At 36.8% G+C, this 25,094-nt stretch overlaps 2 protein-coding genes and 1 long non-coding RNA gene across 4 annotated transcripts; 1 reads left to right on the top strand and 2 right to left on the bottom strand.

Moving 5' to 3' along the window:
• Positions 1–251: 251 nt before the first annotated feature.
• Positions 252–8,221, bottom strand: LOC135687052 (uncharacterized). Of its 2 annotated transcripts, XM_065203498.2 has the most exons (6): positions 8,029–8,221; positions 7,184–7,274; positions 6,070–6,385; positions 5,298–5,382; positions 3,666–3,896; positions 252–2,319 (listed from the first exon to the last, which is right to left on the bottom strand). In XM_065203498.2, exons 1-6 carry the CDS (start codon positions 8,030–8,032, stop codon positions 2,168–2,170), a joined length of 879 nt encoding a protein of 292 aa, XP_065059570.1. In that variant the 5' UTR covers positions 8,033–8,221; the 3' UTR covers positions 252–2,167. The 2 variants fall into 2 exon arrangements, with proteins under 2 accessions (XP_065059570.1, XP_065059568.1); XM_065203496.2 differs by lacking the exon at positions 8,029–8,221 and having other exon boundaries at positions 7,184–7,972.
• A 4,782-nt stretch (positions 8,222–13,003) lies between these two features.
• Positions 13,004–21,955, bottom strand: LOC135687053 (uncharacterized). The gene is made up of 6 exons (XM_065203499.2): positions 19,865–21,955; positions 18,478–18,774; positions 17,126–17,441; positions 16,684–16,768; positions 15,309–15,542; positions 13,004–14,003 (listed from the first exon to the last, which is right to left on the bottom strand). The coding sequence occupies exons 2-6, from the start codon at positions 18,504–18,506 to the stop codon at positions 13,852–13,854; spliced, it is 816 nt and encodes a 271-aa protein (XP_065059571.2). The 5' UTR covers positions 18,507–18,774; positions 19,865–21,955; the 3' UTR covers positions 13,004–13,851.
• A 125-nt stretch (positions 21,956–22,080) lies between these two features.
• LOC148957831 (uncharacterized) lies at positions 22,081–23,781 on the top strand. Its single transcript, XR_016145030.1, has 4 exons — positions 22,081–22,493; positions 22,624–22,728; positions 23,080–23,116; positions 23,574–23,781. It is a non-coding gene; the product is annotated as an uncharacterized LOC148957831 (long non-coding RNA).
• Positions 23,782–25,094: the final 1,313 nt, after the last annotated feature.

The following is a 25,094-nucleotide window of genomic DNA, read 5'->3' as shown; positions in this document are numbered from 1 at the left end:
ATAAAAATCATGTAAAGGTTGCCATACAAATAGCTTGTTTTGTACCTTTTTCAAGATTTTTAAGATTATTTCATTTGCAATTTTACTTGATGACTCTTTCTAAAACATCATACTACGATATTGTGAATCCGAGCATGAAAATATATTTTAGTTCCAATTATTTATATTTTCATTTTCTTTTCCTCCATGTCTTAATTTTTTAGTTTTTTTTCATTCGCCGATTGAAAGTGTCAAGGATCATGCGCAAGAATGGTAAAATCTGTTGTATCTCGATTTAGCCCCTATGGAGTATTATTATAACGCAAACATTGGCAGTGAGGGTAGGGGCTGATTCGAGGGTGAGAGCTTTTAAAACAATTTTTTCAGGGAGGGGGGCTAATTTGAGGGGAGTTTTTCGAGAGGGGACAATTTCGAGGTTATACGGTTGTGCAATTTCTCTTCCAAAGTTCTTTATGTACTTTAATTAAGGAAATGTGCCTTTTTAGATAGCTTTAGACCTAGAAACGAAAAATATATACTGTATGATTAAAAAAACTTTCAGAATAATTATGAGATCGCACAACCATCCAACCTCCCCCCCCCCCCCTTCGCCTTTGCAGATGCAGGTCAACAAAAAGGCAACAAACGAATCTGTTGACCATCTTATTCTTATAATAAAAGCTTACATTTACCTTCTGTCCTTGTCTAGGTGATTACTAGCTAATCAGTTGCAAAACAGAACTTATACACTGGTTAGCAACAAACTAGAAAATTGTTAACTTATTTGATTAAAGACACACACGAAGCATCTTGGAGTATTAAAACAAAATCAATCTACTTTTATTTTAATGCCATACCTCCATTTGACTATCTTACACAGAAAATAAATTTGGATTATTTCACGAGGAGTTTGCAAATGTAGCTTATCCCCTATTCTTCCATCTCTGCGATTTCATTATTTAAAGTTTTTTTAGTTAAATTTCAAACAATCTGTTAGCAATTATGTTTGGCATGGTTTAGGTTATGTAAGACAGTTTCTATAAACAAGCCAATAGTACCCAAAAATGCAATACTGGAAAGTGAAAATTTTCAGGCAATACAATTTCTATGTGTAACTAAGTCAGTATTTCCCTAGTAAAAATAACCTGACCGTTTCAGAAAAAACATGCCGAGAAAGTGTTGCATTGGTCAGCCTGCTTTTGTCCAGTGATACAGTGGCGGAATGGCCTACCGGAGAAATTTCTCGGAGGGGCCTTGTCATAGATCATTGTCATAAAGAGTACTATTTCAACGGGCCCGTGCCCGGAGGAATCAATCAAGGACGTTTGTAAGATCATAAAACCTTGTACCCAGAATACCAAAGCCTTTGAAAAATCGAGTCGAACAATAATTGAGGCGTAGAAGGGTGAAACCAAAAAGTTTAAATAATTTTGAATGGAAAATAGAAAATAAAATGAAAACAAGACAAGAAGAGACAGCTGTCATTTTATAGCAGCCTCAAACCTCAGAACAATCTTACCTCTTGCAATAGTGACGTCCTATTGAATTTTGGGTGCATACTTTAAACTAATGTCTAAATAAACAGAAACCATTTGGGGGGGGGTGGCATTTATGGTGGGTGGCGATCAGGCCCACAATTTTCTGACAAGATAACATCTTGGATCAAATCTAAATTTAAGAAAAATTTATCCTTGGGAAATTTCATGAAATTAGGTAATTTTTTGCGGGACATTTCAGAAATCTTTGCTGACCACGACCTCTAATATAGTAGCTAGAAGAACAATTCATCAATGATTCTTTATATCACGATTGACATCTCATCTAAGCAGGGACCGCAAAAGCGGGGGGCTACGGGGGCTTAATTCCCCTCCCCCAATAATAACAAAAATGTACTTAAACCCATACAAAAATTACCCTGCTCTTTGTTTTTTAGCATGTTTAGCCCCCCAAAAACGTTTTAGCCCCCTAAATTCGTAGTATGCTCTGTGGCCCTAGCTTTAACAATTGATGATACAAGTGGTCGATCGACTACACTGTTGACTAGTCAGTTATAATATTAACATATCATATCATATAATATTAACATAAGTGACCAGTCAATATTAGCATAATTGCAACTTCTTCAAATAAATAGAAATAACAAAAATAACAAAGGCAGAATTTTGATCTGTAAGAGACCATGTTCACATCAAAGGATTTTGTATAAATACATGGACCTATCTTGCCCAGCACATATTCGATCATTGGGTTGACAACGAGTGAAGTTTGAGGTTAGGCAGCCATTGCTCTCTCCAAATCTTTTGTAGATCAGGAATGGGTAAGGGTCCGTCCAGCACTCTCCTAAGCACAAACAATTAAGCATTCTAAAGAAGTCAAAAGTAAACGAGCGAGTCAAGGAATGTGAACATTACAACACACAGCAATTTAGTCGAAATTATTTGTATATTGAGGAAATTTTATGCAACAATTCATAGTTTGTAGAGCAAATAAAATTCTTACAAAAGAAAGCCTTAATTATAGCGTTGATACCGCATATCATTTTAGACCAATTCGACTTACGGCCTCGTTTCGAAAAATCTTCAAATTCTTTTGTACAAAATTTTTGACCTCAGATTCGGATTAAGACAAAGATTTTATTCTACTTGGAAATTTTCATTATGGTATTGCTCACGATATTGATTTTATGACGACACAAAGATAAAAACTTTATAAGAGATTTGACCGTGATTGGCGACTAGGGGGGTAAAGTTTCACCCGGAATGATTTTTGCGGTCAAATCCCTTGCAAGTTTTCAAACTTCATTTCTGCATAAAATCTAAAATATAAGCATAAACAAAATGAAAAGTTGTATCCAGTCTTAATCTATTGTGATAAAACCAAATCTGAGCTTAAAAAAGTCGTATAATTAAATTTGGAGAAATTTCTCAAAACGAGGCCGTAAGTCGAATTGGTCTTTGTGGGCGATGCAACATCACGCTATTTGATTGAGAAATTCACTGAGATGCTTTATCTACGAACATTGGGCAAAAAGTGCGGAATTATCTTTAAAATGCACAGACACTGAAAACGGGTATATATTATCTTCAAAAGTCTCTTTACATAAAGAAGATTCATAAAACCCTCATCGTTTGAGACTGAAGTTCTTTTAATACAAAATTGTAGCAAATAATTGCAACATTTAAAAGTTCATTTAATAGTTAATAAGATCTCAGATAGAGACCTATTTATAGATAAATTCCTTTTTAGAGAGACTTTATGCTTTTTCCTTAGACTAGGGATAATATGTTTGAATGTGTAGTTAGAACACAATGATTTGTGCTAGACTTTAAATTAGGAATACATAACAAGAAAATATGACCTTAGCTTAGCTTGCAGATATTTGTAAATCTTAAAAGAAATAGTTACAGAGACCGCGGAAGAGAGGCCCAAAGATGAGGGGGCTGGAGACCGACCCAAACTGTACTTAGAAAATAAAATAATAATCTTGCTTTAGGCTTTATGCATGTTCGGCCCCCTTAAAATTTTGGCCCATCCAAATCCGTTTTTTGTTCCGCATTTCCTGATTAGGTATGTCAAGGCTTGGCTATAGTTTCCTATGACCTGCCTTAATTCCTTTGCAGTCATTATTCTATTCTCTCTGAAAATGAAGCTGCTTGAGAAATAGAAAAGAAATAAAGTCAACTAACCAGAGTTAACGATTGCACCAACTTTGAAGCCTTTAGATGCTGCCAATGTAAGGCACCTACAGACAATATCTGAGAGCTGTTTGTCGTAGTTGTTCCAGTCAATCGTGTGACCGTTCCACACTCTCATTGATGTGTCCAATTCCGTTATGAGTATAAATTGAAACAAGCCGTTAAAGTATTTATCATAGAATATGTAACATCCAACTGGTTCGTATTTGACATCACAATGTCCTATAAGCAAGAAAACATGGTTGTGTGTTTAAAAATTGTATCTTTTCAGTTGAATTAGAGAGTATTTAGCGAAACTGCAAGAAGTAGATTCAGATTGAGGCGTGGGGTGAGATGGGGGTCATGACTGAAGTGAAGATATTTTCTAAGTCCGGCAATATTGCCAACTAGTCATGGATAGCTACCTCAAAACTATCCTAAAATCCTGAAAATAGTTATTTGAAGAAAAGGACTAAGCATTAGGCCTTCCATTAGCAAAATGCAGAACAATACAAGTTGAATATTGAATTAAAGAAAACAAACTATTTTATGGTTCAGCTACACTTTTTTATAAGAACAACTTTATATGAACACGAGCCTCAAAATTTGTGAGAAGTTAAGAAAAAATTCAGAACAAACTGAGGCCGAGCTACAGTAGAGTGACAATGTTTCATTTCAAAAACGAGGAGTTTTGCTATCTAGGGTGTTTTTTCGATGAATATTTCAAAACACTCGGCTAATAAAGAATGTCTCACTCACTTTGTTGGAAAACAAGGTCTTTAAACTGTCCTTGTAGACAATCGCTAGCACTCACTGCTTACTACTAATTCAAGGACAAATTAAGACCAGCTTAAGATTCTCGAAAAAATTTGGAACAACCAGCATGAACTCCAATTTATTTTTTCTTAAAAAAAAGAATGTAGCTTTGAGCCACAATGACGTGGTACTTGGAGTAAGGTGAAAAGTGGGGGGGGGGGGGGGGTGGTTGACAGAGACAAATTAAAGTACACGAAAATCAAGGTCTTCGAAAAATTCTACCAAGGAATAGGCTTTTTATGAACAATTTTTAGTAGCTTTATTCCATTATTTGCAAGTAGTTAGCCTTACTTAGTTGTTTACTATATTATGTAATTAGCCAACTTTAAATTAAAAGATTAATAATATTAATAATAATAAGGTAATTGGACGCAAATTTCTCTTAAAATCAATACACGTTATGTTATCTACCGTAAAAGCTCTATTACGCCCCTGTCTCTGAAGCCCTCCTCTCTATTAAACCCCCCTTTACCAAGCAGAAATTTAAAATGAGCCACTCTATTTTCAGCCCCTGATGTGAAACAAAGATAAACTTGCAAATTGAATGGGTCTCCTGACGGGTGTTATGATGAGAAGATCATGTGCATTATACACGACCCATATAAAGACAAACTTAAAAGATGTCTCAGGGTTATCAATTGATGCTGGTTGCTCTGATGAAGATGAGGACATTATAATTGATTAATTTTAATAAACATTCGAAGGCCCCCCCCCCCCGGGTCTTAATAGAGCTTTTACGGTAAGTCTTTTCGGCTTTCTGAAGTATGAACCAAGTAGATTTCATAGAAACAGTGATGAGTAACGCACATAAGCCAAAATGTAATTTACTTTTGTATTCAAATCCTGGGCAGCTACACGAGTCAACACAAGTCATTTCTTCAAAAAACACACCATGTTTTTTACAATTTTCACCCTTGGAATAAAACAATGGAAAATCTTTAGAAAATAGCATATAGCTGTATTTATAATCAAAAGACACAACAAGTTATAGGTTTATAATATCTTTCTAGAATGTAATATAGCATGTAACTAGTGGCTCAAAGTCAGAATTCCAGATAATTAGGTAGAATATTTCATTATCCATTTAAAAAATGATCATTTTCTGTGAGGTTGCAATTACACATCCTTAGCTTTCACCAGTCTTGTTTTACTTCAAGCATTTTTTCGGTCGTTTTTACAGTTTGAAAAGGTAACAGTGCTCTTTTACGTCGCATCAGAAGTTGCTCTCTAGTCTATTCAACCGGCAGAAGCTAGACCCCGTGATGCTGGAACGACAAACGACAAGGTCGTAGGCTTAAAAAATGTAGATGTTATGAAAATGGGCTAGAATATCAAAGGCTAGACCCCTGTCCGGTTCCCTAGAATATAATGAAGATAAACACTTGCCTTTAAAAGACCCATACTTGTTGCAAATTAGATACTACTGGAAAAAATAACCCACTGATGACGTAAAAATTGAAGCTACGGACAACTTCGCTCAAGTCGACTCGTTGAAATTGAAAACTGCCGGTTCTGAAGGAGAGGTTTGTTGGAAAAGTTTGTGTGTCGGAAAAGTTTTTGACCATTGCAAAGTTCTCCGTAGAAATGAAATTTCTCTTACTAGCATCCTTTCTTTTGTCGGAGATATAAACCTCCATCCAACTCTGTCTGAAAGGAATCTCGTGGATAGCTCACTATCCCATGCCTTTCCATTAAACTCACAAATGCTTTCATTTACATTTATGTTAATAGACTGGCATCTGTGGTGTTTGATGCATTCATACATGCAGCTCTCAGGACCAATTCCCTCCAAACTGAGAAATGGTTGTTTCATTGTCTTGCCCTCTTTCACAATGCTAAAGTTTGCAAACGTTTTGCAGGGCAGTCGAAGAATTTCTGCATTGAAGTGATATGTCACAGAAAACAAACTCAGCAATCTAGAATTGAAAAGAATGTAGAAGCAGGAACAGAGGGAACCGTTTCATCAAAGGGCACATGTCTAAAAGATGCATGCCTTGCTTTTTCAAACGAATTTCTAACAGCGTTTAGGGCTATGTGTGGCACTTGGCTTTGCTCCTGGAAAGGCATGCTACATTTTCTCATGGATCTTTGCACGATAATCTTTTATCAGTGTAGGCTTACGATTTACAAAAAATCTATTTCAGAAACCTAAGTGTCAGAGCATGGGGGCATTGGCTCCAAGCTCCCTATTCCCCCTTACGAGGACAACCGCTGGGTAAATCAAATCCTTATATTAAACAAACTTAACAACAACGCTGAAAAGTGCAATTTTATCGATGTTTCAGTGTGCTACAGTTTGAAGTGTGAAAAAGGCTTTTTTGAAAAACCTACGTGGGGTTTCCATAGTTCAGATACTTGAGGATGTGCCTTGAGCAAGGGCATGGTTTTTCAGACTTCTAGTCGGCTTAAGGGTATACTGTTTTGCTTTTTTGGTCCAGCCAAGTAGAAATTCATCATGTCAACTCATGTTTTACTATATTGTTAATATACTATCAAGATAATATACTAGCAAATGAAACAATTGTTGTAGAAACTGGTCTAGCCAAAAGTATCATTTTAGTAAAAATATTTTCTTGTCCGCGGCACCAATTTGAATATGCTTGTGGTAGACGCCTATCCAAAATTTCATCAAAAGCCCCTCGTGGAAAAACCTTCAGGTTTTTAACGCCAGACATATCAGAAAAAAATGTTTCGAATATGAGAATTCCACTCACATAACTTTCATCATGACAAAAGCTTCAACGTTCTGTTGTGTCATACTGGAATTCCTCCCCACCTCCAATGCTTTTAACACCTTCACGGCTCCTATCCAAATCAATTGAAAATCGTAGTAGAAAACAAGAAACATCTGCAGAGTACATGTTTAGCTGTCGAAAACTAAAACAAAATGCATCTCGATAAAGTAATACTGAGGAAATGTCGACGACTAAGATGTTTCCGTTTGTTCTAAAGGATACTGCTTCAGTTGTCCTTGTCCGCAACTATTATCATTCGAAAACTACGTTTTGCCAATGTTTATAGTAGTCAGTGACAACAATCTTCCAAATAAGTCAGGAACATCACAAAATGGAAAACTTTAACTAGAAAAGAAGATATTATTTTATATGTGCATAAAAAGTCATAATCGGTGTCGGACACAAATCCATAGTACAATCGAGGTGTAATCGTCCGGAGGTGTAATCGCCCGGAGGTGTAATCGCCCGGAGGTGTAATCGCCCGGAGGTGTAATCGCTTATTCAATTATCCGCCTTCTCGGGAAACAGGGTTTCAAAATGCATGTGGATATTCGTAAACTTTATTTTTTAATTATGCCCTTTATTTTATCTGGTTTGATTTTAACATGACGATAGGAAAGGTTTTACAAAGTTTTAGAATAAAATTTTTAGGCAAAATAAATGGAACATGGTTTAGCAATAAAGTATGAATATAAAACATCAAGAAGCCCTGTGTGGGCTATTGATCTTGCAGCAAAACTAAAATACAATAAATAATATCCTGAAGTACATATATAAAAACCAATATATATAATGTTAAAATTTGCTGGAAAATGAAAGCTCACCCATCAGGATTATTCCATCATTATTGAATTCGATTAGCCTTAAGCTGCTTTTTATAAACAGTCGAAACACTGGTAAAGGACTAGACTTGACAGTTACCTTAGATATCTATCACCTGACGTAATAGACAGCGGTTCAGTCCCAGGTCAAAGCTGTGTAGAACCCATTTGATTTCAAATTTAGCTAAACCTGCTTTAAACTAATTACCTCCCAGCAGGTCGAAATAGAATGTGACTATTAAAATATTTTCTTAGAAATGTTTATTGTTATGAAAAACGTCTTTAAGAAATTCTCGATGTTATCTCTAAGCACGAAGAATTGAATGGTTTTAGGGGCAGACATTCTGCTGGTCAAGAAAACGACAATTCAAAGTTATAGACTTTTATTTGGCAATACAAGTAAAAACCTAAGGCTACAAATGACCTAAAGCTTAAAACATATAAGGTAACTGGCAAAGAAAATCGATTTAGCCAGTAAAATTTTTACAAAAAACTTGAAACGAAAATGCTGCGTCAGATGTCATTCTGGTGAAAGCATCAGAGTTGATTCAGATCCAAAGCATAAGCAGACCTTTTTACTCTGGCTGAAAAGGTTCCCTAAATTGCTAGGAATCTGCAGAACTCATCCAGGTTGCCATGTTGCTTATTCCGATATCTTTATACCACATCTTACATAGTGCAAGAAAGAATAACGATGATAATCTTTTTAAATGCTAGTGCTAAAATATAGCAGATACTAAAACATACTAATATTAAGCAAAAATACAGATTGCATTACGTAAACTATTTGTCGCTGGCTGAACAAGAGCATTAATTTTCACAAAACCATTGGTTGCCTTGGTTGACGATGGCGCCTCACCTCAGTGATCTGATACCTTAAATTGGTAGTTTTAATTCTCAGGAATCTTGTGTAGAGGTGATGCCTCTTTTGGTAGGCAAGAAAGCTCGAAAAGCTGCTTTGTAGAAAGGGAAAGCAACTGAAGTTCTATTGCTTTTTCATAAAATTTGGGAGTCAATGGCGATGTTCTTTACAGATCGATAATTGTCCCTAACGAACGGAACATTTTTTATCCAACTCCAGAACCGATTGTTTTTGGGAGATAGGAGTGTTCTTTGGAGTATACACGTGTTGAAACAATCACGGGATGTGCTATACCATCGATATACATTTTTAAAACGTGACATTTGCAAATTCCCCAGGCCAGGACTCCAAACGCTTTATGCTATTTTCCCGTTAAAGAAAGGAAAAATATATCTTTTAGCTCGTATTTCTTCTTTAGTTTCGGGAAAACAGCACAATGTGTTTGGAGCCCTTTGAAGTCTAGAAAATTCATTTGAAACATGTTCTTGTTGCATTTTCCCTGAAATCCATGAATGGTTGAGAGTTCATAGGCCCTCATTATAGTAGACCAGGCGGAGAATAGGGGAATGGTCCCCCGAGGGCGAAATTTATGGGACCGAGTGCTTTTGGTCAATTCGAGGGTGCTGATTTCGAAGATCGATGTTATACGGGGAATTTGGGGGGCCATCAGCCTCTTTTTCGTGTTTTAAGTCTCGTTTTCGTGTATTTCATGGAAACGAGTAAGAATAAAGTTTAAAGTGGAAATAGGTGAATTATTAAAGTAGATTTGGTATCCTTGCTGGGCATTGACGTTAAACATTTGATTTTAGCTTGTCAGGGGGGCAAGCAGCCTCGTTTTCACAATGCTAACACTTTGATGTCAAATTACGTGTAAAATGAAGTCTTAACATAGCAAGAAATAACAAACATTTTTCAACGTAATTCATCTACATCTACCAATTACTATCTTTCTGCTATAAAGAAGATTCTGACAGGGTGATAGGCCGGAGTGAGAGGTCATGAAAATGTTCACAAAAGAGAGACAATTGAGAACCGAGTGATTGGAACCCAGGCCAAGCCGAACCGTTAGTTTCTTCCAGGTTTCTGGGTACATCACTTTCAGAAATAAGTAAAAGTAAATTACCTTTACCAATGGAAGTTTTATTAGAAGTGTTGTCTATACCTTGTCAAAATTTAACAAACACTGTAGAAGAAAAAGTCAGCAGTTGCTTGTTGACTATGGAGGCAAGGGGAAGAGATCGAATGAATGAATTTAAAGAAAGGTTAACCAAAAGTCCTGCAGATAAAGACTTCTTTGGTCCCATCAAGAGAGAGCCTCTGACAACCTTCAAGGACTCATCAGTTAAGACTAGGCTAAAGATTAAAGGAAAAGAAAAAGAGCTCACATTTCAGAGATACATTCTTGGCATTCTAGTTGCATACTCGAACAAGCATGAAGCAGGTGTGGATCTCGAGACCACCCTGTCATTTCCGCTTGCACCAGTATCGATGCCTCTCAGCACAGCAGATGGTGCCATCAGAAAGACCGTTAAGAGCAAACTGTATGAAGCTGCAATGAGCGACTTATTCATCGTTAGTCCAGATGAACTACCACCTACGGAGATATTGAATACGCACTTCTTGGACCTTGCCGCAGCCATTCAAAGTTTGGTTGGCCCTACATCTACTATAAGACAAATGGCGACCAACATACTTGCTTCAATTCCAGCCCGGTACACACAAATTGTTATTGTCTGTGATAGATATAAGGACAACAGCATTAAGGGTGGTGAAAGAGTTAAGAGGGGTGTCAGTGGGAGATACGTTTTGACAAGCCCTGACATGAAGGTACCATGTGACTTTAACAGCTTCCTCTGCAACGGCAAAAACAAAGGAATGTTGTTTGATCTTCTTTAGTTAGCAATAATTGAGGATCGTAGTCAACTATTTAGCCGGACAGTAATGATCTCCAACAAACTACGAAAGTTACAGAGGATAGTGTTGAAGTTCTTGAACACTGGGCCAGTAACCTCGAAGAAGCAGACACAAAGTTGGTGGCACTGGTTAAAGCTTGGGACTTTCCGCTCGATCATGCAGCCATGATTCGATCTCCTTCTGGTGACATCGATATTCTAGCATTGTTCTTGTCACACGAATTCAGCGGAACGAAAATTCTAGTAGATAATTGTGTTGGAAAACAACGAAAGATAATCGACATGACATGATCTGGCCTTGAGATGGAGAAAAAGAAAGCGCTACTTGGCCTACACGCTTTTTCTGGCAAGATTATATTTTAAGTTTTTTTAGAAAGGGAAAGCAAGCATTTTGGAGGGCAATGCCAAAAAAAGCTAAATTCATAAGCCTTTTTACTGAGTTGGGAAACTCCGCGCAAGTGCTCGACAATCTCTTCAATGGTTTGGAGAAGTTTGTGTGTGTATTGTATGGAAACCAAGGAATATCCTCAGTGAATCTGCTGCGACACAAGTTGTTTGTGCAGAAATTTGAAAGAGAAAGGAAGATCATGGATCTCAGTCCTACCGCCATGCAAAAAAACCTGAGGATTCATATTCTCCGTGCAAACTTCGTCGCCATGATGTTCAGGCAAGCTGATGGTTTGATGCTTCAGTTGAGCTCTCCAGCAGATCATGGTTGGGATGAAAAAGGATCAGTTCGTTGGAGTGAAATTTGTTACCCGGAAGATATATCTGAGCTTTTGCTTAATCAAGCTGAAGTCAACGAAAAGCTTGAAACTGAGGATGTCGAGTGTAGTGACTCTGAAGACGACTTTAAGAACCTTTGAAACGATCTAGCTTATCTTTCAAACTTTGCTTAGATGATCCGCAATGATTTCCATTATTGTTATTAATTAATTAGTGATAAAACAGTGCTGCATTTCCCCTATGAAATTGTAAAAATCAGTCTGGCTAGAGAAATGTTTAGCAGAAATTGTAAAATAACGCTAGTGGATCGTGAAAACGAGGCTGTTTGCCCCCCTGAAAAGCCAAAATTGAATGGTTAACTTTAATTCTCAGCAAAGATACCAAATCTACTTTTTAGAATTCACCCATTTCCACTTTAAACTGTTTTCTCGCTTGTTTCCATGAAAGACACGAAAACGAGACTTAAAACACGAAAAAGAGGCTGATGGCCGCCCAAATTCCCTGTATAACATCGATTTTCGAAATCAGCACCCTCGAATTAACCAAAAGCACTTGGTCCCATAAATTTCGCCCTCGGGGGACCATTCCCCTATTCTCCGCCTGGTCTATAGGAGCCGGTTTCATAATGACCGAGTTCATCAATTTAAAGCTAATTATAAGTAATATTCTGTTTTAACTGACATTAAAATCACTACAAGCAATCAGTGCTTGACTACCAATTGCCCCCCAGCCTCTTCAAACACTTGATCAACATTCAAATTCGCAATCTTTGCAAAAAAACTACATTAGGAAATTTGAGTCGTAAATCCTCTGCTCAGGTGACAATACCCCCCCCCCCCTCCAGCCTCTGGACAAGACTCTTGGCAGGATTCAGTTACGTTAACAGTTTCGTTAACAATTGCGTTTGCGGTTACGTTCACGATTGCATTTACGGCTACATTTACAGTTGCGTTTACGCTACATTAAATCACCACAAGCAATCAGTGCTTGACAGACAAATTATCCCTAATGTCAGTGATTCTGCTCAAGTCATTTATTGGCATGTTAACTTTCTATTTCTTCTCTTCTTGCATTATTTATTAGCCGAATGGTGTTCTTTTTATGGCCTTCTTTGGTGACTGGCGCACCGACAGCTCAGAACTAAATGGTCCAAATGATGAGAAAACGCCACCTAACCATTATTTCCTAACGATTTCTGTTTGGTACATGCAAAACAAAACATTCAGCTGACCAAAAAGTATCTGGTTACCTAAAACGTTGTCGTGAATTTGAATAATTCAATACGAGAATTTCAATGTTGAAAACAAACATATTAAAAAAATTGTAAGCGGAGGAAAAATGTAAGATTTTCAGCTTACGCCGTAAGAATTGGAAATTGCCGAAATTATTAGCCAGGTATGTGAGCATTGATTTAATCCAATGGAACTTAGGAGAGCTATATTCCATCTGTATTTCAAAGGACACTTCTAATTAAGTAACTAGCACAATGCCTGATGGTGGCATATCTAAATGAATTTACAGTCAGGCACGTTCTGGCCCGGTGGCAAACACCCCTGAAAAAGAAAAGACCTTATCTAAATTTACTTTCGTTTATTCATGTGTATGTCAATGTATTTAACCTCGTTTATTTGCCACTTCTGTTCGAAAACTGAGAAATATAAAAACGGACCAAGACCAAGTTTACCAATATATGGGTCAATTGAACAATGTATGTGGACTTAACATACATCCTTGTTTTGTCTCTGTCTTGTATCAAAACCTCTTAGCTATCATATGTACTATTGGAAACTTTACTCTCTTGAACAGAAGGGCTGCAGCGTGCCCGCGTAGCGAGCGTAACTGGGCTATCTGTACTATTGTAACACAGTACCCATTAACTTTAATTTACCACTGTTCAGCACAATCGCCTGTGTCAAATGCCTTCTAATTAGAGCGCAGAAAACATTCATTAAGGTTCCACAGGCTGTGAGCCGGAGGAATGTTATCCAAAGATACAGAAGTTTCGAGGAAGGCAATGTATACCTCACAAGAGTATATAAAGTAAGAGGAATTTACTGTTGTGCTTGAACTTTTCTTTTTTTGACAAAGCGTGAAGATAAAACCATAGATGGTTACTTAAAGCATAAAAAAAATTAAACGATCCCAACGCAGGAGAACTGGTCCTCTGCAAATTTCTTCAGGTAACAAATCTCTTCTTGAATCCATTTTATTCATTAAATCGTCCAAATGTGCTTGTAGCCTTGAATCAAGCATATATTTCTATTTTTAATTTAGTTTAATCTAATTTAACTAATTTAGAACTCTATGATAACATGCTAAAGCAGGTTACAAGATCTCGTAGACGAACACTGCAAACTCCTGCCCAGTGCAAAACATGGCGTCTGGACTGCATGCAGTATATCTACCGTCTACGCAGTGGTTTGATGCGCCAAACCTCCAAGGAATTGTTGTCTGATCTTCCGCTGTCCAGCATTCTCCTATGTGAAAAAACAGAAATATTCAAACGCAGTAAGCACTGAAACGCAAGATCCAAAATGAATCTTATGATTTCATAAACTGCGGATAATTTCATGGACCATTGCTAGCTAAAATATATGGCTTTGCAAAACATATCACAACATTGCTCACTCAAAAGACATGTTGCAAATGTTGAGGGGTAAAATTCCAAGAGTTTACTCTGCTTCTCAATACTTGTATCTCAATGTTCACATTTGTATCTCATAAATTGTTTATTGTTAGTTATTGCAAAAGTAAATGCACACTTATCCAGCTTTTGCAGTTTCTAGAGGGCATGAGGCAGATTTCAAAACACATGCTTGCAAAGGAGAACTTAAAAGCTTAGTTACATCAATGGTTGCGTAGGTGAAGGACGGCTTATTTGCGCATAGTGATTAAAAATTTAACAGTAGCTGCATTTTAAAAAATGTTGAGAATTCTCAGAAAGGTAAATTTTTCATTTAGAATGGCAAAATCTTTGATAATGGAAATTTTTTGATACTCTAAGGTGCGTGTGAAGAAACCGGTGGGTTTTTCTATTGGGGGATGGGGGCTTTATTGTTACTCTAGGCAGGAGTAGGCGTTTCTCTGAAGGCCATTATCATTCCGCGGAGAAGATAATACAAAGCCACGTCTACATAGATTCTATATTCCTTATAGTTCACATCTTCGATCTCCACCGACCTGGTAGATAAACGTTAAGTGAAGATTCAGGGGTATAAAACTTTTTTAAGGATGAAATTTTTGAATGCTCCTTAAGAAGATACTATGTCAAGAAAAAATACTTTCTTGAGCAAAATTTGAAGGAAAGTGCTCATATCAAATGTCGATTTGCTTCTCCAGGAAAATATTATTAAAACAATGATTGGAAAGTCATTGCACGGAACTCTCAACGAGAAATTAAACTTATTGTCCACCCTTGCCAAATGTCTTTGGGACCATCTGTTGCAAAAGGTCACAAATTACAAACTGTTTACGGTAGAAAAGACCGATATAGCACCCCTTCTCCCTTAAAAACAAAGTTGGTCGTAGACTTCAATATCAAAAATATCTTACAAGGAAAAAGTGGGCAAAACTGAAGCACTTTTCGTTACCAAAAACAATGTTCTTCGGGCAGGAGGAGAAGGGAATACAACCGAAAATGAGCAGTGTTATTTAAAAATGCTTGTTATTATACTAGGGCCAGAAAGAAGCTTCAAAAGAGAACTACAAGGTAACTGAGGCATAAAGAATAATCAACTATTTGGAAAGTGGGTAGCCCGGCTACTAAAAGGCTTACAACCTACCGTATTCCATCAAACCAGCGTATTTATGGCCTAATCGCGAGACTTTTGTAACGCATCTGCAAACAATATCTCGCAATTGCTCGTAATATCCTCCCCAGTCCAATACATGACCGTTCCACAAGGTATGTCTCGCATCTCTTTCCGTTGATACTAATAGCGGGAGTGCCTTACCACGAGGAGGGTTTGAAACTCCATTGAAACAGTTAAGTCTTTTGAAACGGACAGGACAGTAGGCTAAAGGATGGAAAAGATTACTGAATTAAATTATTCTCAAGAATTTCAAAGTTGCGTTCGGCCTGGAATCATGTGGGGGGAGGGGGGGGGGGGGGGGGTGGGGTTGTTGGATGGGGTATTAAAAAACTTTTAAGGCCAGCCCATTTTTAGCACTGCAATGCAAAATTTTGATTATTCAATAAGCATTGAGCCTCCTCTGAACCCCCTATCTATGCCACTACCCATTACAGAAGAATTTTCAAGAAACACATCCTTTCAAATACCTGAAAACCATAATTTGATAAAAACTTACGATATATACAATACTTAACATTGTTGCTACAATGCCTGCCAAAGAACATCAACAGCATAACTGTAATTTACATTTGCAGTTTCTTTCCCCATTATCAAGCAACGCTGGACCATTCTTAATAGAAATATATCATTCAAATGTAACTCGTAGTTTTGAAATTAGGATAGTGATGTGCAATTCCAACATTGCTTTGAGAAAAAGGGGCAACTTAGCTAGCTATAGGCGTGGATTGAAAATAAATCTAGAATTGGCTAGCATTGTTAGGTGGACGACCTTGGTTAACCATTTGGGGCCCGTGGGCTAACGATGTATTGATTTGTGCCAGCCTTTATTGAGTGGGGATTTAGGAGGTGTCATTCTCCCATTTCTTTACGCGTTTGTCGGTAAATCTTTTATTGGTCCAAAAATCCCTGGTTTGTCGGTAAAATCCCAAATTTCTATTTATTTACGTTGTCGTCGGCAAATTTCACTTCTGGAGACCCTCTAACCTCTAGTCTCCAAGGACAAGCTACCTCTGCCTATTGGTAATTGAAAGCTTACATCGGCATAAAGGGAACTCTGTCCGACAAACGGCACGTTTTTGAGTTTTATGAAAAATTGAGGGGGCATAGTGTGGGTAATAGTAAAAAGAATTATCATACACATAGCTGCAGATTTAGAATAAAATTACATTTAATGAATTGTTATACCATCATATGAATTACTAAAAGTATTTTACTATTCACCATTTTGTGACTTAATGACGGAAATTCAATTTTTGATTGAAAAGCAACCTTGTTTCTATTAATTCGTGTTTGTGAAGCATTCAGCAAAACTCTTGAAATCGACAGAAATAAGCGGATACCTTACCTTTGTATTCAAACCCAGGGCAGCTACAGGTGTCTACGCAATTCAAGGTCTCCGAAAACAAGCTTTGCTTCATGCAATTTCTACCCTAAAATGGAAAATAGTCCACAGTTTAAGTTATCTACATAACGCTATATCTACCCAAACTAGAATTGAAGAGTATGCATCCTGTCACACTTTTCCCATCAGATAACTTACTAGATATCAAATGTTTATTGAAAAATACATTATAAGCACTATCAATTATATGGCTTAGCTTCAGGACTCGAGCCCTCCCCAAAGAAAATAACAAGAAATTCATTGTCTCAAATAAAAATCAATGTTGTTCTAATTTTCTCAAACAATGTTGCCTCTCCGAAAATTCCGCTCTTTCTACGCCACTCTTTGGTTAGAAATACTCAATAGAAGGATCAATAAAGAACTAATTATATTTATGTCTTCTTACCAGCAGTCGTTTGTTCGATGTTGACAAAAACGTCCAACCAGGCAGGGTTGAAAGCCAGAAGAAAGCTAATGCACTTTGGCCAGACCGAGAATTAAGCTGACAAATGCTTTGATCTTCATTAACGTTAATAGAAAGGCATCTGCGATCTTTGATGCATTCATATTTGCAAATATCAGCATCAATGCCTTCTAAAGTGAGAAATGGTACCCGCATAGCCTTGCCTTTCCTCACAAAGTCGAAGTTTGCAAAAGTTACACAAGGAAGTCGAAGAATTTCTGCATTTGCATGCAAAGCCAGGTTGAGAATAGCTAAAGCTCTAGAAAAAATTTATTTCGAATAAACAGCTTGTGAAAGCCAACAATACATCAAGTTTTTAAAAGCAATGGTAATCTGTTCATAGTCATATTCAGGCATATTAAAGGAACTACAAATAAACTTATGCTTTTATTATCAAGACCTTGCTAGGTTGCTGAAAGAATTAGAAAAAGATGAAAATTGTTTTACAATGAATTGCCAAGTCTTACAGCCTGAATGGAATGGACGATTAAAGATTGGAAACACATGATCAAAGAAAGTGTTTTTTCTTAAGAAAATAAAACAAGAGGGTGCTAAGGCGTAATGTTTAACTTTCTTTTATTTAAATGTTCTATTTCGTGGTATACAACAAAATAATCACTATCATTTCTGGATTCTGCAAAAAATCATGAACCGACAATGATCCGGGTCTGGAATGAGTTATTTTAAGTTAAGGTAACAGAAGTGAAAAATCGATCCACCAGTTCTGTGGTAATTCCTGTTCTGGTATGCACAACTGCCAGAAACCTGGTATGCAAGTTAAAATCTACCCGACAAAAGTTTCATGAATACAATAATAGATTCGTGGACGATTTTCATTGACGAAAATCAAAGTAATTGCAAGGTTTTCCTTTGCAATGTGTTTTCATGCATGCCAAAAGGCCTCCAATCAGTAAATGATGAAGTCCTATTTATAGGTTTCTTTACTCTTCAAATCTTCTACTCTTCAATCATAACAAATATAATTTTGATTCAATTTTGAAATATCACTCAACATATGGCAAGGCTTTGCTTTTTTTTCAAGATTCTAGATCGGTCAGTAATTCTAGATCATTCTCAAATCAAATGCTAGCAGAGGGATTGATTTTTCATATCTGAAGTAAAGGAAATAATATTCTTATCATAACAAATATCATTTTGATTCTGCAAACAGACTGAATAACTGATTAGAACAATCACTGATCAGGGACCTTATAGGTAATTAGTTATCAAAATGCCCACTAACGTTTGCTTATCATTTTACATACATAAAAAAAAATCGTTTAAAACACGCTTACGTCTCCATATCGAGGCCCATTGTTCCCATTTGTATCTTGATAATCGTCTTTTATCATCCAAGGTTTCAATGAACACTGAAAGGCACAGCCTTTTCGGTTTTGACTAACCATTCAAAACTATGGAAGTTCAGTGAAAATCAAATCTTTAAAGCATTGCCACATCATAAGTGGGGATTAAAAGTGACATGACAACGATCAACCCTACCTTTGCTTCTGATGAAAAAGGAAAAAGGCGTCCTCAATTGACCCTCATTTATTCACAGTACTGTTCGTATTGAATGTATCTTGCACAAAAGTCTAAAAAACAGTAGGGCATGACATTGGCTGGATAAAAATTCTATTTAGTTAGAAATCAGCAGGATCCTTTGACACAGGCTAAAAAAAAAATTTCTTTGTCCTTGCAAAGACGAAACATCTAAAAAGTTTCTTTACAGAAAAATACCAAAGAGGGTGCTCGAAAGAAAACAACAAAGTAACTGAAAACAATTACGAAGGTGCTCAAATTGAAAACAAATGACAACAAAATGAAGTAACAGTCTATAAACAAAAGATGAAGACTGACATAGGTGGTGTGAGTGCGAAATAACTATATAGCTTTTTTAGGGAAAAGATGTTTGATTGGTTCTTTATAGACCAACTGGCAACAATCACAAGAATCTGACATGCAAATATTTTCCGAGAGACAAACTTTCGGACAGAGATCTGTCAGAAAAGTAATTTGCATGAAATTTAGAGATGGTTGAAAGGCTATCATGCCGAACATCTCTATATAACCTGCGCAGTTCAAATTGACTGAACAAGACAAAACGTTACAATCTTTAAACGTAAGTAGGTTTGTGAAACTCTTGAAAAAAGTTGTACTTCCAAGCAAGTAGGAACATCAGTTCAAACAAATAACATCATCATTTTATCGTCTATCTAAAAGTCAGCGTCAGTGAGAGTTCGATACTGAAAATTTCTTAACATTCTCACAAAGTAATAGCTTTTTGAAACACAACCATTTCTTGGCAAATAAAAAAACGCTTTATACAAAAACAGAAACCAAATTACCTTAACAAACAAAACACAGAATTCAAACGATGGTTAGATTTAGCGACAATATAAAAATTTGAACTTACTGAACCTTTAGGTAAACCAGCGTCTACCTAAAGCACAAACTTACAAAAAAACCAAAAAAACCGGTAACCATGCTTGCACACGTAATTGAATTACAACACAAAGAACTCTTACAAAACGAAAACACAGCACAAAAGGGTTATACAATTAAAAAAAACGATGCAGGACAAATAAATTACAGATTTGAGCGGGCAAACACATAGCGTTAAATAAATGCCACATTCGACCATTTCACAGGGTTTCTTACATTTTTTTCAACTTCAAGACTGACCTGACTAGGTGTTGCTTAAATATAACATCTGATAAGATGTTCAAAACCACAAGATTTTCAAAACCATCTGCATATCACGTCCAAAGTACGCTACATGTGCATTCACTTCCATAGAGAACATTCAATAAATTTTCATCTAATTTGCTATGAAAGCAGCTTTTCGCTTCTGAATTATTAAATGATGCTGCAATTGTGAAATATCTCTAAGCCCATGGTAAGGCTTGACAGTGCTTTCAAGAGAAGGTTTTTATTTGTAATTGATTTTGCTAATCTGCTGTTTTTAAGCTGCAATGGATACTCGAATGATAACATCTTGTCGATAGGCGTAACATGCCGCGAATACTAAATGACTTTAGGCAAAACACCAAGGTACCGTGATAGAAGCTTCCTCCTGTGCTTTTATGAAGCTCATCTTAAAAATTGTGTAGTTACTTCAATGTTCATTATTTGCTGTGCTTGCAATTGTGTGCATGTCGTAGACACAAGTCAAATATCACAAGCTTAAATAGCACAGCAAAAGTTAGGCTTAAGCGAGAATAAAAAAGATTGGGAAGGTTAGTTAACACTCCTAACGAAGACTATACAAGCAGCGCTATGCCACAGAAAAAAGGAATTGACTAAAGCACATACATTTGGTTATTCTGCCACGTAACAAAATTTTAGATGATATTCCTTGTCTACATAATGTTTTGGCAGCCTGTTGCATACATTTGGTTATTCCGCCACTTGCTTTAATGAAAGGTTCCTTAAATTTGAACTAAAAACTTGAAGTAACAAAAATTTAGATGATATTCCTTATCTACATTATGTTTTGGCAGCCTGTTGCACGGTAATTTGCAGAATAAAACATAGAAACTTGATACCATTAGATATCAATTATCGTTGATTATTGTGTGGTACCCCCTCCAACTTTTATTTATCGGCACATTAAGGGTTTTTGCCGGGCAAAAGATGAATTAATGTACTCACTCTGTAACCTATTCGCAGCAATTGTAACATATTGACATTTCAGTGTAGTTGAACTTTCAAAGCATGGCACTAGAGTATAAACTTTTAAACATAAACGCATAAAAGTAGCATATAAGAGGATTTATCTTTTGACCACACCCTTAAAGAGTGAGACACGCCCTTTTTTGTCGGCAAAAATCACTTTTTGACCCCTCCAAACAATTTTCTGGCTCTGTCCCTTACCATAGCATAAAGAGAAAGCCGTTTTTTAACAGCTCAGGTTTGGTACATTTGTTATTGATTGCAAATGTAACTCAAAAGTGATTGCTTTCTTGTACGCTTATTCACGCAAAAAAATTGCCAGCAAACAAAAACGTTAACTTTCACAGCAAAAAACTTCAAGAATAATTATGCATGGCTAATTTTTCTAGCCTCTGTATAACTTATGGAAGGTTCTGGCTTGATAATGAAATTTTTAAATCAAATCAATGACACAAATAAAAGAAAGAAAAAACCTTTTATAAACAATGTAGTATAAAAAATTCAAGACTATATACGGAGTTATCTGAATTCGGTTTAACGGTGACTTGCGTGTAAATCTGGTTTCTTTGGAGCATTTGAGAATTTGATAAAATTATTCTAATAGGGAAAAGACAGCCAAGTATATCTAAAAGGAAACAGGCCAAAATCATAGCAGCCTCCTGTGGTAGGCCTACTTTCAAAATTGCACAAAAAATACCTCCTCATGGGGGCGTCTTAAGGCCCACAAAAGCACATAACTAGGTCAGTTGTCTAGGTCAGTTGTGCTTCTTGGCTTACCCGCATACGGAAAATTTGGGACTCTATGGTGATCTGTGTTCACATGTTTGATATCGAAGCCGTATCCCATGTTGGAGCATAGTTGAGATGTATTGCCATCTCATTCTTGATCAGAAGCGCGGCAATCATTTGGCTAAACCAAATCTCTTACCAAGCATCAAGAATACTATCTGTTACTTTATATACTAATTCAATTTCAGATATTAAAAGTATTCCATAAAAATAGCTTCTAATCTCTGTAACTAGCTTTAAGAGTGATTTCTTCAGTTCTTGGTTCACAACGAGATTCATCGATTAACTAATCACATCACTATAACTAAAATTCGGATATGCAAATCAACCCCGAACAAAAGATCCACACCGCCCCGCGATTCAAACGGTTTTGAGCCAAAACCGCTCGGCAGATTTTCAAAATTATTTTTTCATCTGAATCCTAGATCCTCGAGGCTCAAACATAAGGTCCGCTTTTTCGTATTTTCGCTTCCGTTTTTGAGATATTAACGGTTTTCTCCCGGGTTCGTTCCAAAATCTCGCGATCACGATTAGTGCTCTCCGTGGTCTTTGTCCCGTGTTTCTATAGGTTCTTTCTCTCTCTTTTCTCTTGCTCTCTACAAAAGATTTCAAAACTCCTTCCAACAGCAACCCTTCAATTTGAACGGAGGCTTTTCAAATTCGTTTCGCTTTCCACAAAGAATCTACTGTGTGCCGATAATTTAGGTGATTTGGAATTGGATGATAAATCTTCGTGCACTGCTGGTTGGCATTCCTTTTCGAACTCGAAGCGGTCGTCGACGGTCGGTGTCGTGTGCTACAGCTACAGCTCCAGTAGTCAATCGTGCTGGGTGCTCGCGACAGACCTCAGGTGAGTCTTGCTAGCTTTTTTTATCAACTGATTTTTTATCGATCGACGATTGAACCCCCGTTTGTTCTTATTTTGTTTGCAAGAGCCATGTAATTCGTGCTTTTGACGATCTTCCTTTTCTCCGTTTTAGTAGCTACGTACGGTACACGCGCTGCTACCTGATATTTGGTTTTGCCATTGCTGCTGGCTGTTCCTGTTCTTCATTGGCATCAGAATCGATGGCATGCGAATACAAGTAAGCGTTGTTGTTCTTACATGTTTTCGATATTACTTTTTTCAAATGATTTTGTGCTCATTTCGATGAAATTACACTAAAAACCGGCTGCTAGACCCCCGCTGCGAACGAAAACTTTGTACCTCTTCTCGTGGTTTTGTGCTTAAAGGAAACTGGATTGGCTTTATTGCAATCAAAGTATGAAGAATTGTGGTAGATTATTCCTGCTGTTTATTCTTGATGCAAGAAGATTTGATTTTCATAGGAAAACCCGTTGTAATGCGAATTATGTAATCCCGCCAGCCCCCAACTTTTTATGCCTATCGAGAATCCTTTGCAGCAACTTTTCCTAACCGCCTTCCTTTTTTGTAGATATACGATCGGATTCGCTGACTTTTTGGTTCAACAAGTGAGTATTTTTCTATTAAAATTTCACTTTTTGTGAGATTTTCCCACTGAGAATGAGATGGGATTTGCCTGCCTCTTGAGTGACAATTATTCTAGAAACCATTTCAAATGACTTTATGCTTATTTGGGTGAGATTACACTAAAAACCGGTTGCTAAAAGGAGTCGCTAGACCCGCCACGAACGCCTTTTTCTTAATGTTTTACCTCTTCGTAGTTTTGTCCTTCAAGGAAGATGGATTTGCTGTATTGCTCGCTTCACAAGAACAAGTTCAAATGATTTTATGCTTAGTTTGATGAAATTTCACTAAAAACAGGCCGCATAAAGGGGTGGCTAAACCCTCGGGGCAAACCTTTTTTTCTGAAATTTTTACAAAGCATTATGACTATGGATTTCCTTAAAAAGTGCTTTCATTAACCATGGAATAACATCTTAATTATTTGTGATGTTCTTCATCTAGATCAAAGATCGTTTCAAGCAATAATTATGACCCAGACGTGATTCTTGACTGTGGAGAAAAGGACTAAAGTTATATAATATAGATTAGCTGTTGTCCGTAAATTGTATTTTGTTAATTTGTTGTTAGAGTAAGATTCCTCTCTGATGCACGAAACTTGGCTTTTATCTATCTTTCCATTTCCTAAATGCTTTGTTCCTGCAGTGTTTCAAAAGCTAATTGTGAAGAAGATATGATATGTGGACCTCAAATGTATAGAACTGCGTAATAACTTTATAACTCTTTGGGGTTTAGAAGAGGTGTTTGATTCAGAATAAACAGGGAGCTTTGAGGGTGGCCCGCAATTATGTCTAAAAACAGCATCACAAGTGAACAAAGATTGAACGAAGTGCTTTAAAATGAACATTACAGCTCTAAGAATGACCTTAGAAAATATTTAAAAACGCCCCATAAGTCGACGAGGGCTAAGAGTGTATGATTGGAAAACTTAAAAATTTAATTCTGACTAAATAGGAGAACCTCTAGGAGTAACCCATGAAAATGTGCCAACGAGCATAAGGAATTGGTGGGACTGGCAGAAGCATGTTGCTGTCAAGTTTAAAGTAGAATTCAGAAAGATTAACAAAGCTTTTAGATAAGCCTGCAAGATATTTAAACGACCACCACGATACACCGAGAGATAAAAGAAGATGGAAACTTTGAAAATTGCAATTAGAATAAGCAGGAGAATTATAGAGGGTAACCCGCGAAAGTATTTAAACGAGGACCCCAATTAGATTGTGGCTTACAAAATGTATTGAAGAACTTTTCTGCCTTGCCTCGATATTGCAACCGTTTATGTATCAAATTGGTGTGTACATTTTAATAAACGGAAGAGTAGCTCCCAGTAAATCCCGCTCTGCGGGCACCCTATGGACCCCGTAATGGAATAGTAAGATTAGCCTCTGAAAGTCAAGAGTGCTATTAACCTCGATTTCAAAGGGGTTCAGATGGTGATGAAAGCTATGATATTGCTAATTGGTAATCATAATAATCAAGGAACTACTTATTGGATTGATTCTATTAGGAATTTCGCAAGTATGGGTATCTGGAGCCAGCAAGTAATTAAGTTTGGGTTTACTATTCTAAAAGGATTTACTGAATTACAATCAAGGTAATAAAGCATTATCTTCCTACACGAAAATAGCTCTTATCTCAATTGGGTTGTTGCTGCAAGTAAATAATACTTTGTCCTCGAGCAATTATTTCCTGCTCTTGCCAATAGTATATGCTACTCACAGTAGGCGTGACTATGGATTGGATTAATTATGTTTGTCTTTTGTCATGTTTAGAATGTGCTTGCCTGCTTGCTGTATGATATTACACTTTTTGCTTGCATTCCTTATTAAATTGAAAGAATGTAGGAGGGCATTGTTTTTTACTTTGATTTTCAGGATAGATTCAATTTTAATTTGATTTGTCAGAGGAGTAAACAGATAAGTAAAGTTGGGAAGTCTTACCATGAAATTTTATGGAAAATTACAA

Source organism: Rhopilema esculentum, chromosome 20, assembly GCF_057945365.1.
Source record: "Rhopilema esculentum isolate cy_ngs chromosome 20, ASM5794536v1, whole genome shotgun sequence".
NCBI lineage: Eukaryota > Metazoa > Cnidaria > Scyphozoa > Rhizostomeae > Rhizostomatidae > Rhopilema > Rhopilema esculentum.
The sequence above is the reverse complement of the archived record's forward strand: the minus strand, read 5'-3'. Positions and strand labels throughout refer to the sequence as shown.

What these genes read in the sequence shown, in the direction of transcription:
- LOC135687053 (XM_065203499.2), bottom strand. Translation starts at nt 18,506, where the DNA reads ATGGGAACAATGGGCCTCGATATGGAGAC. An exon ending in CATCGAACAAACGACTGCTG is followed by an intron (nt 16,769 to 17,125) that starts GTAAGAAGACAT and finishes TTTCCATTTTAG; the next exon opens with GGTAGAAATTGCATGAAGCA. An exon ending in CGCTGGTTTGATGGAATACG is followed by an intron (nt 14,004 to 15,308) that starts GTAGGTTGTAAG and finishes TTTTTCACATAG; the next exon opens with GAGAATGCTGGACAGCGGAA.
- LOC135687052 (XM_065203496.2), bottom strand. Translation starts at nt 7,317, where the DNA reads ATGTTTCTTGTTTTCTACTACGATTTTCAATTGATTTGGATAGGAGCC. An exon ending in TTTGTCATGATGAAAGTTAT is followed by an intron (nt 6,386 to 7,183) that starts GTGAGTGGAATT and finishes TTTCAATTCTAG; the next exon opens with ATTGCTGAGTTTGTTTTCTG. An exon ending in CGACAAAAGAAAGGATGCTA is followed by an intron (nt 5,383 to 6,069) that starts GTAAGAGAAATT and finishes TTTTATTCCAAG; the next exon opens with GGTGAAAATTGTAAAAAACA.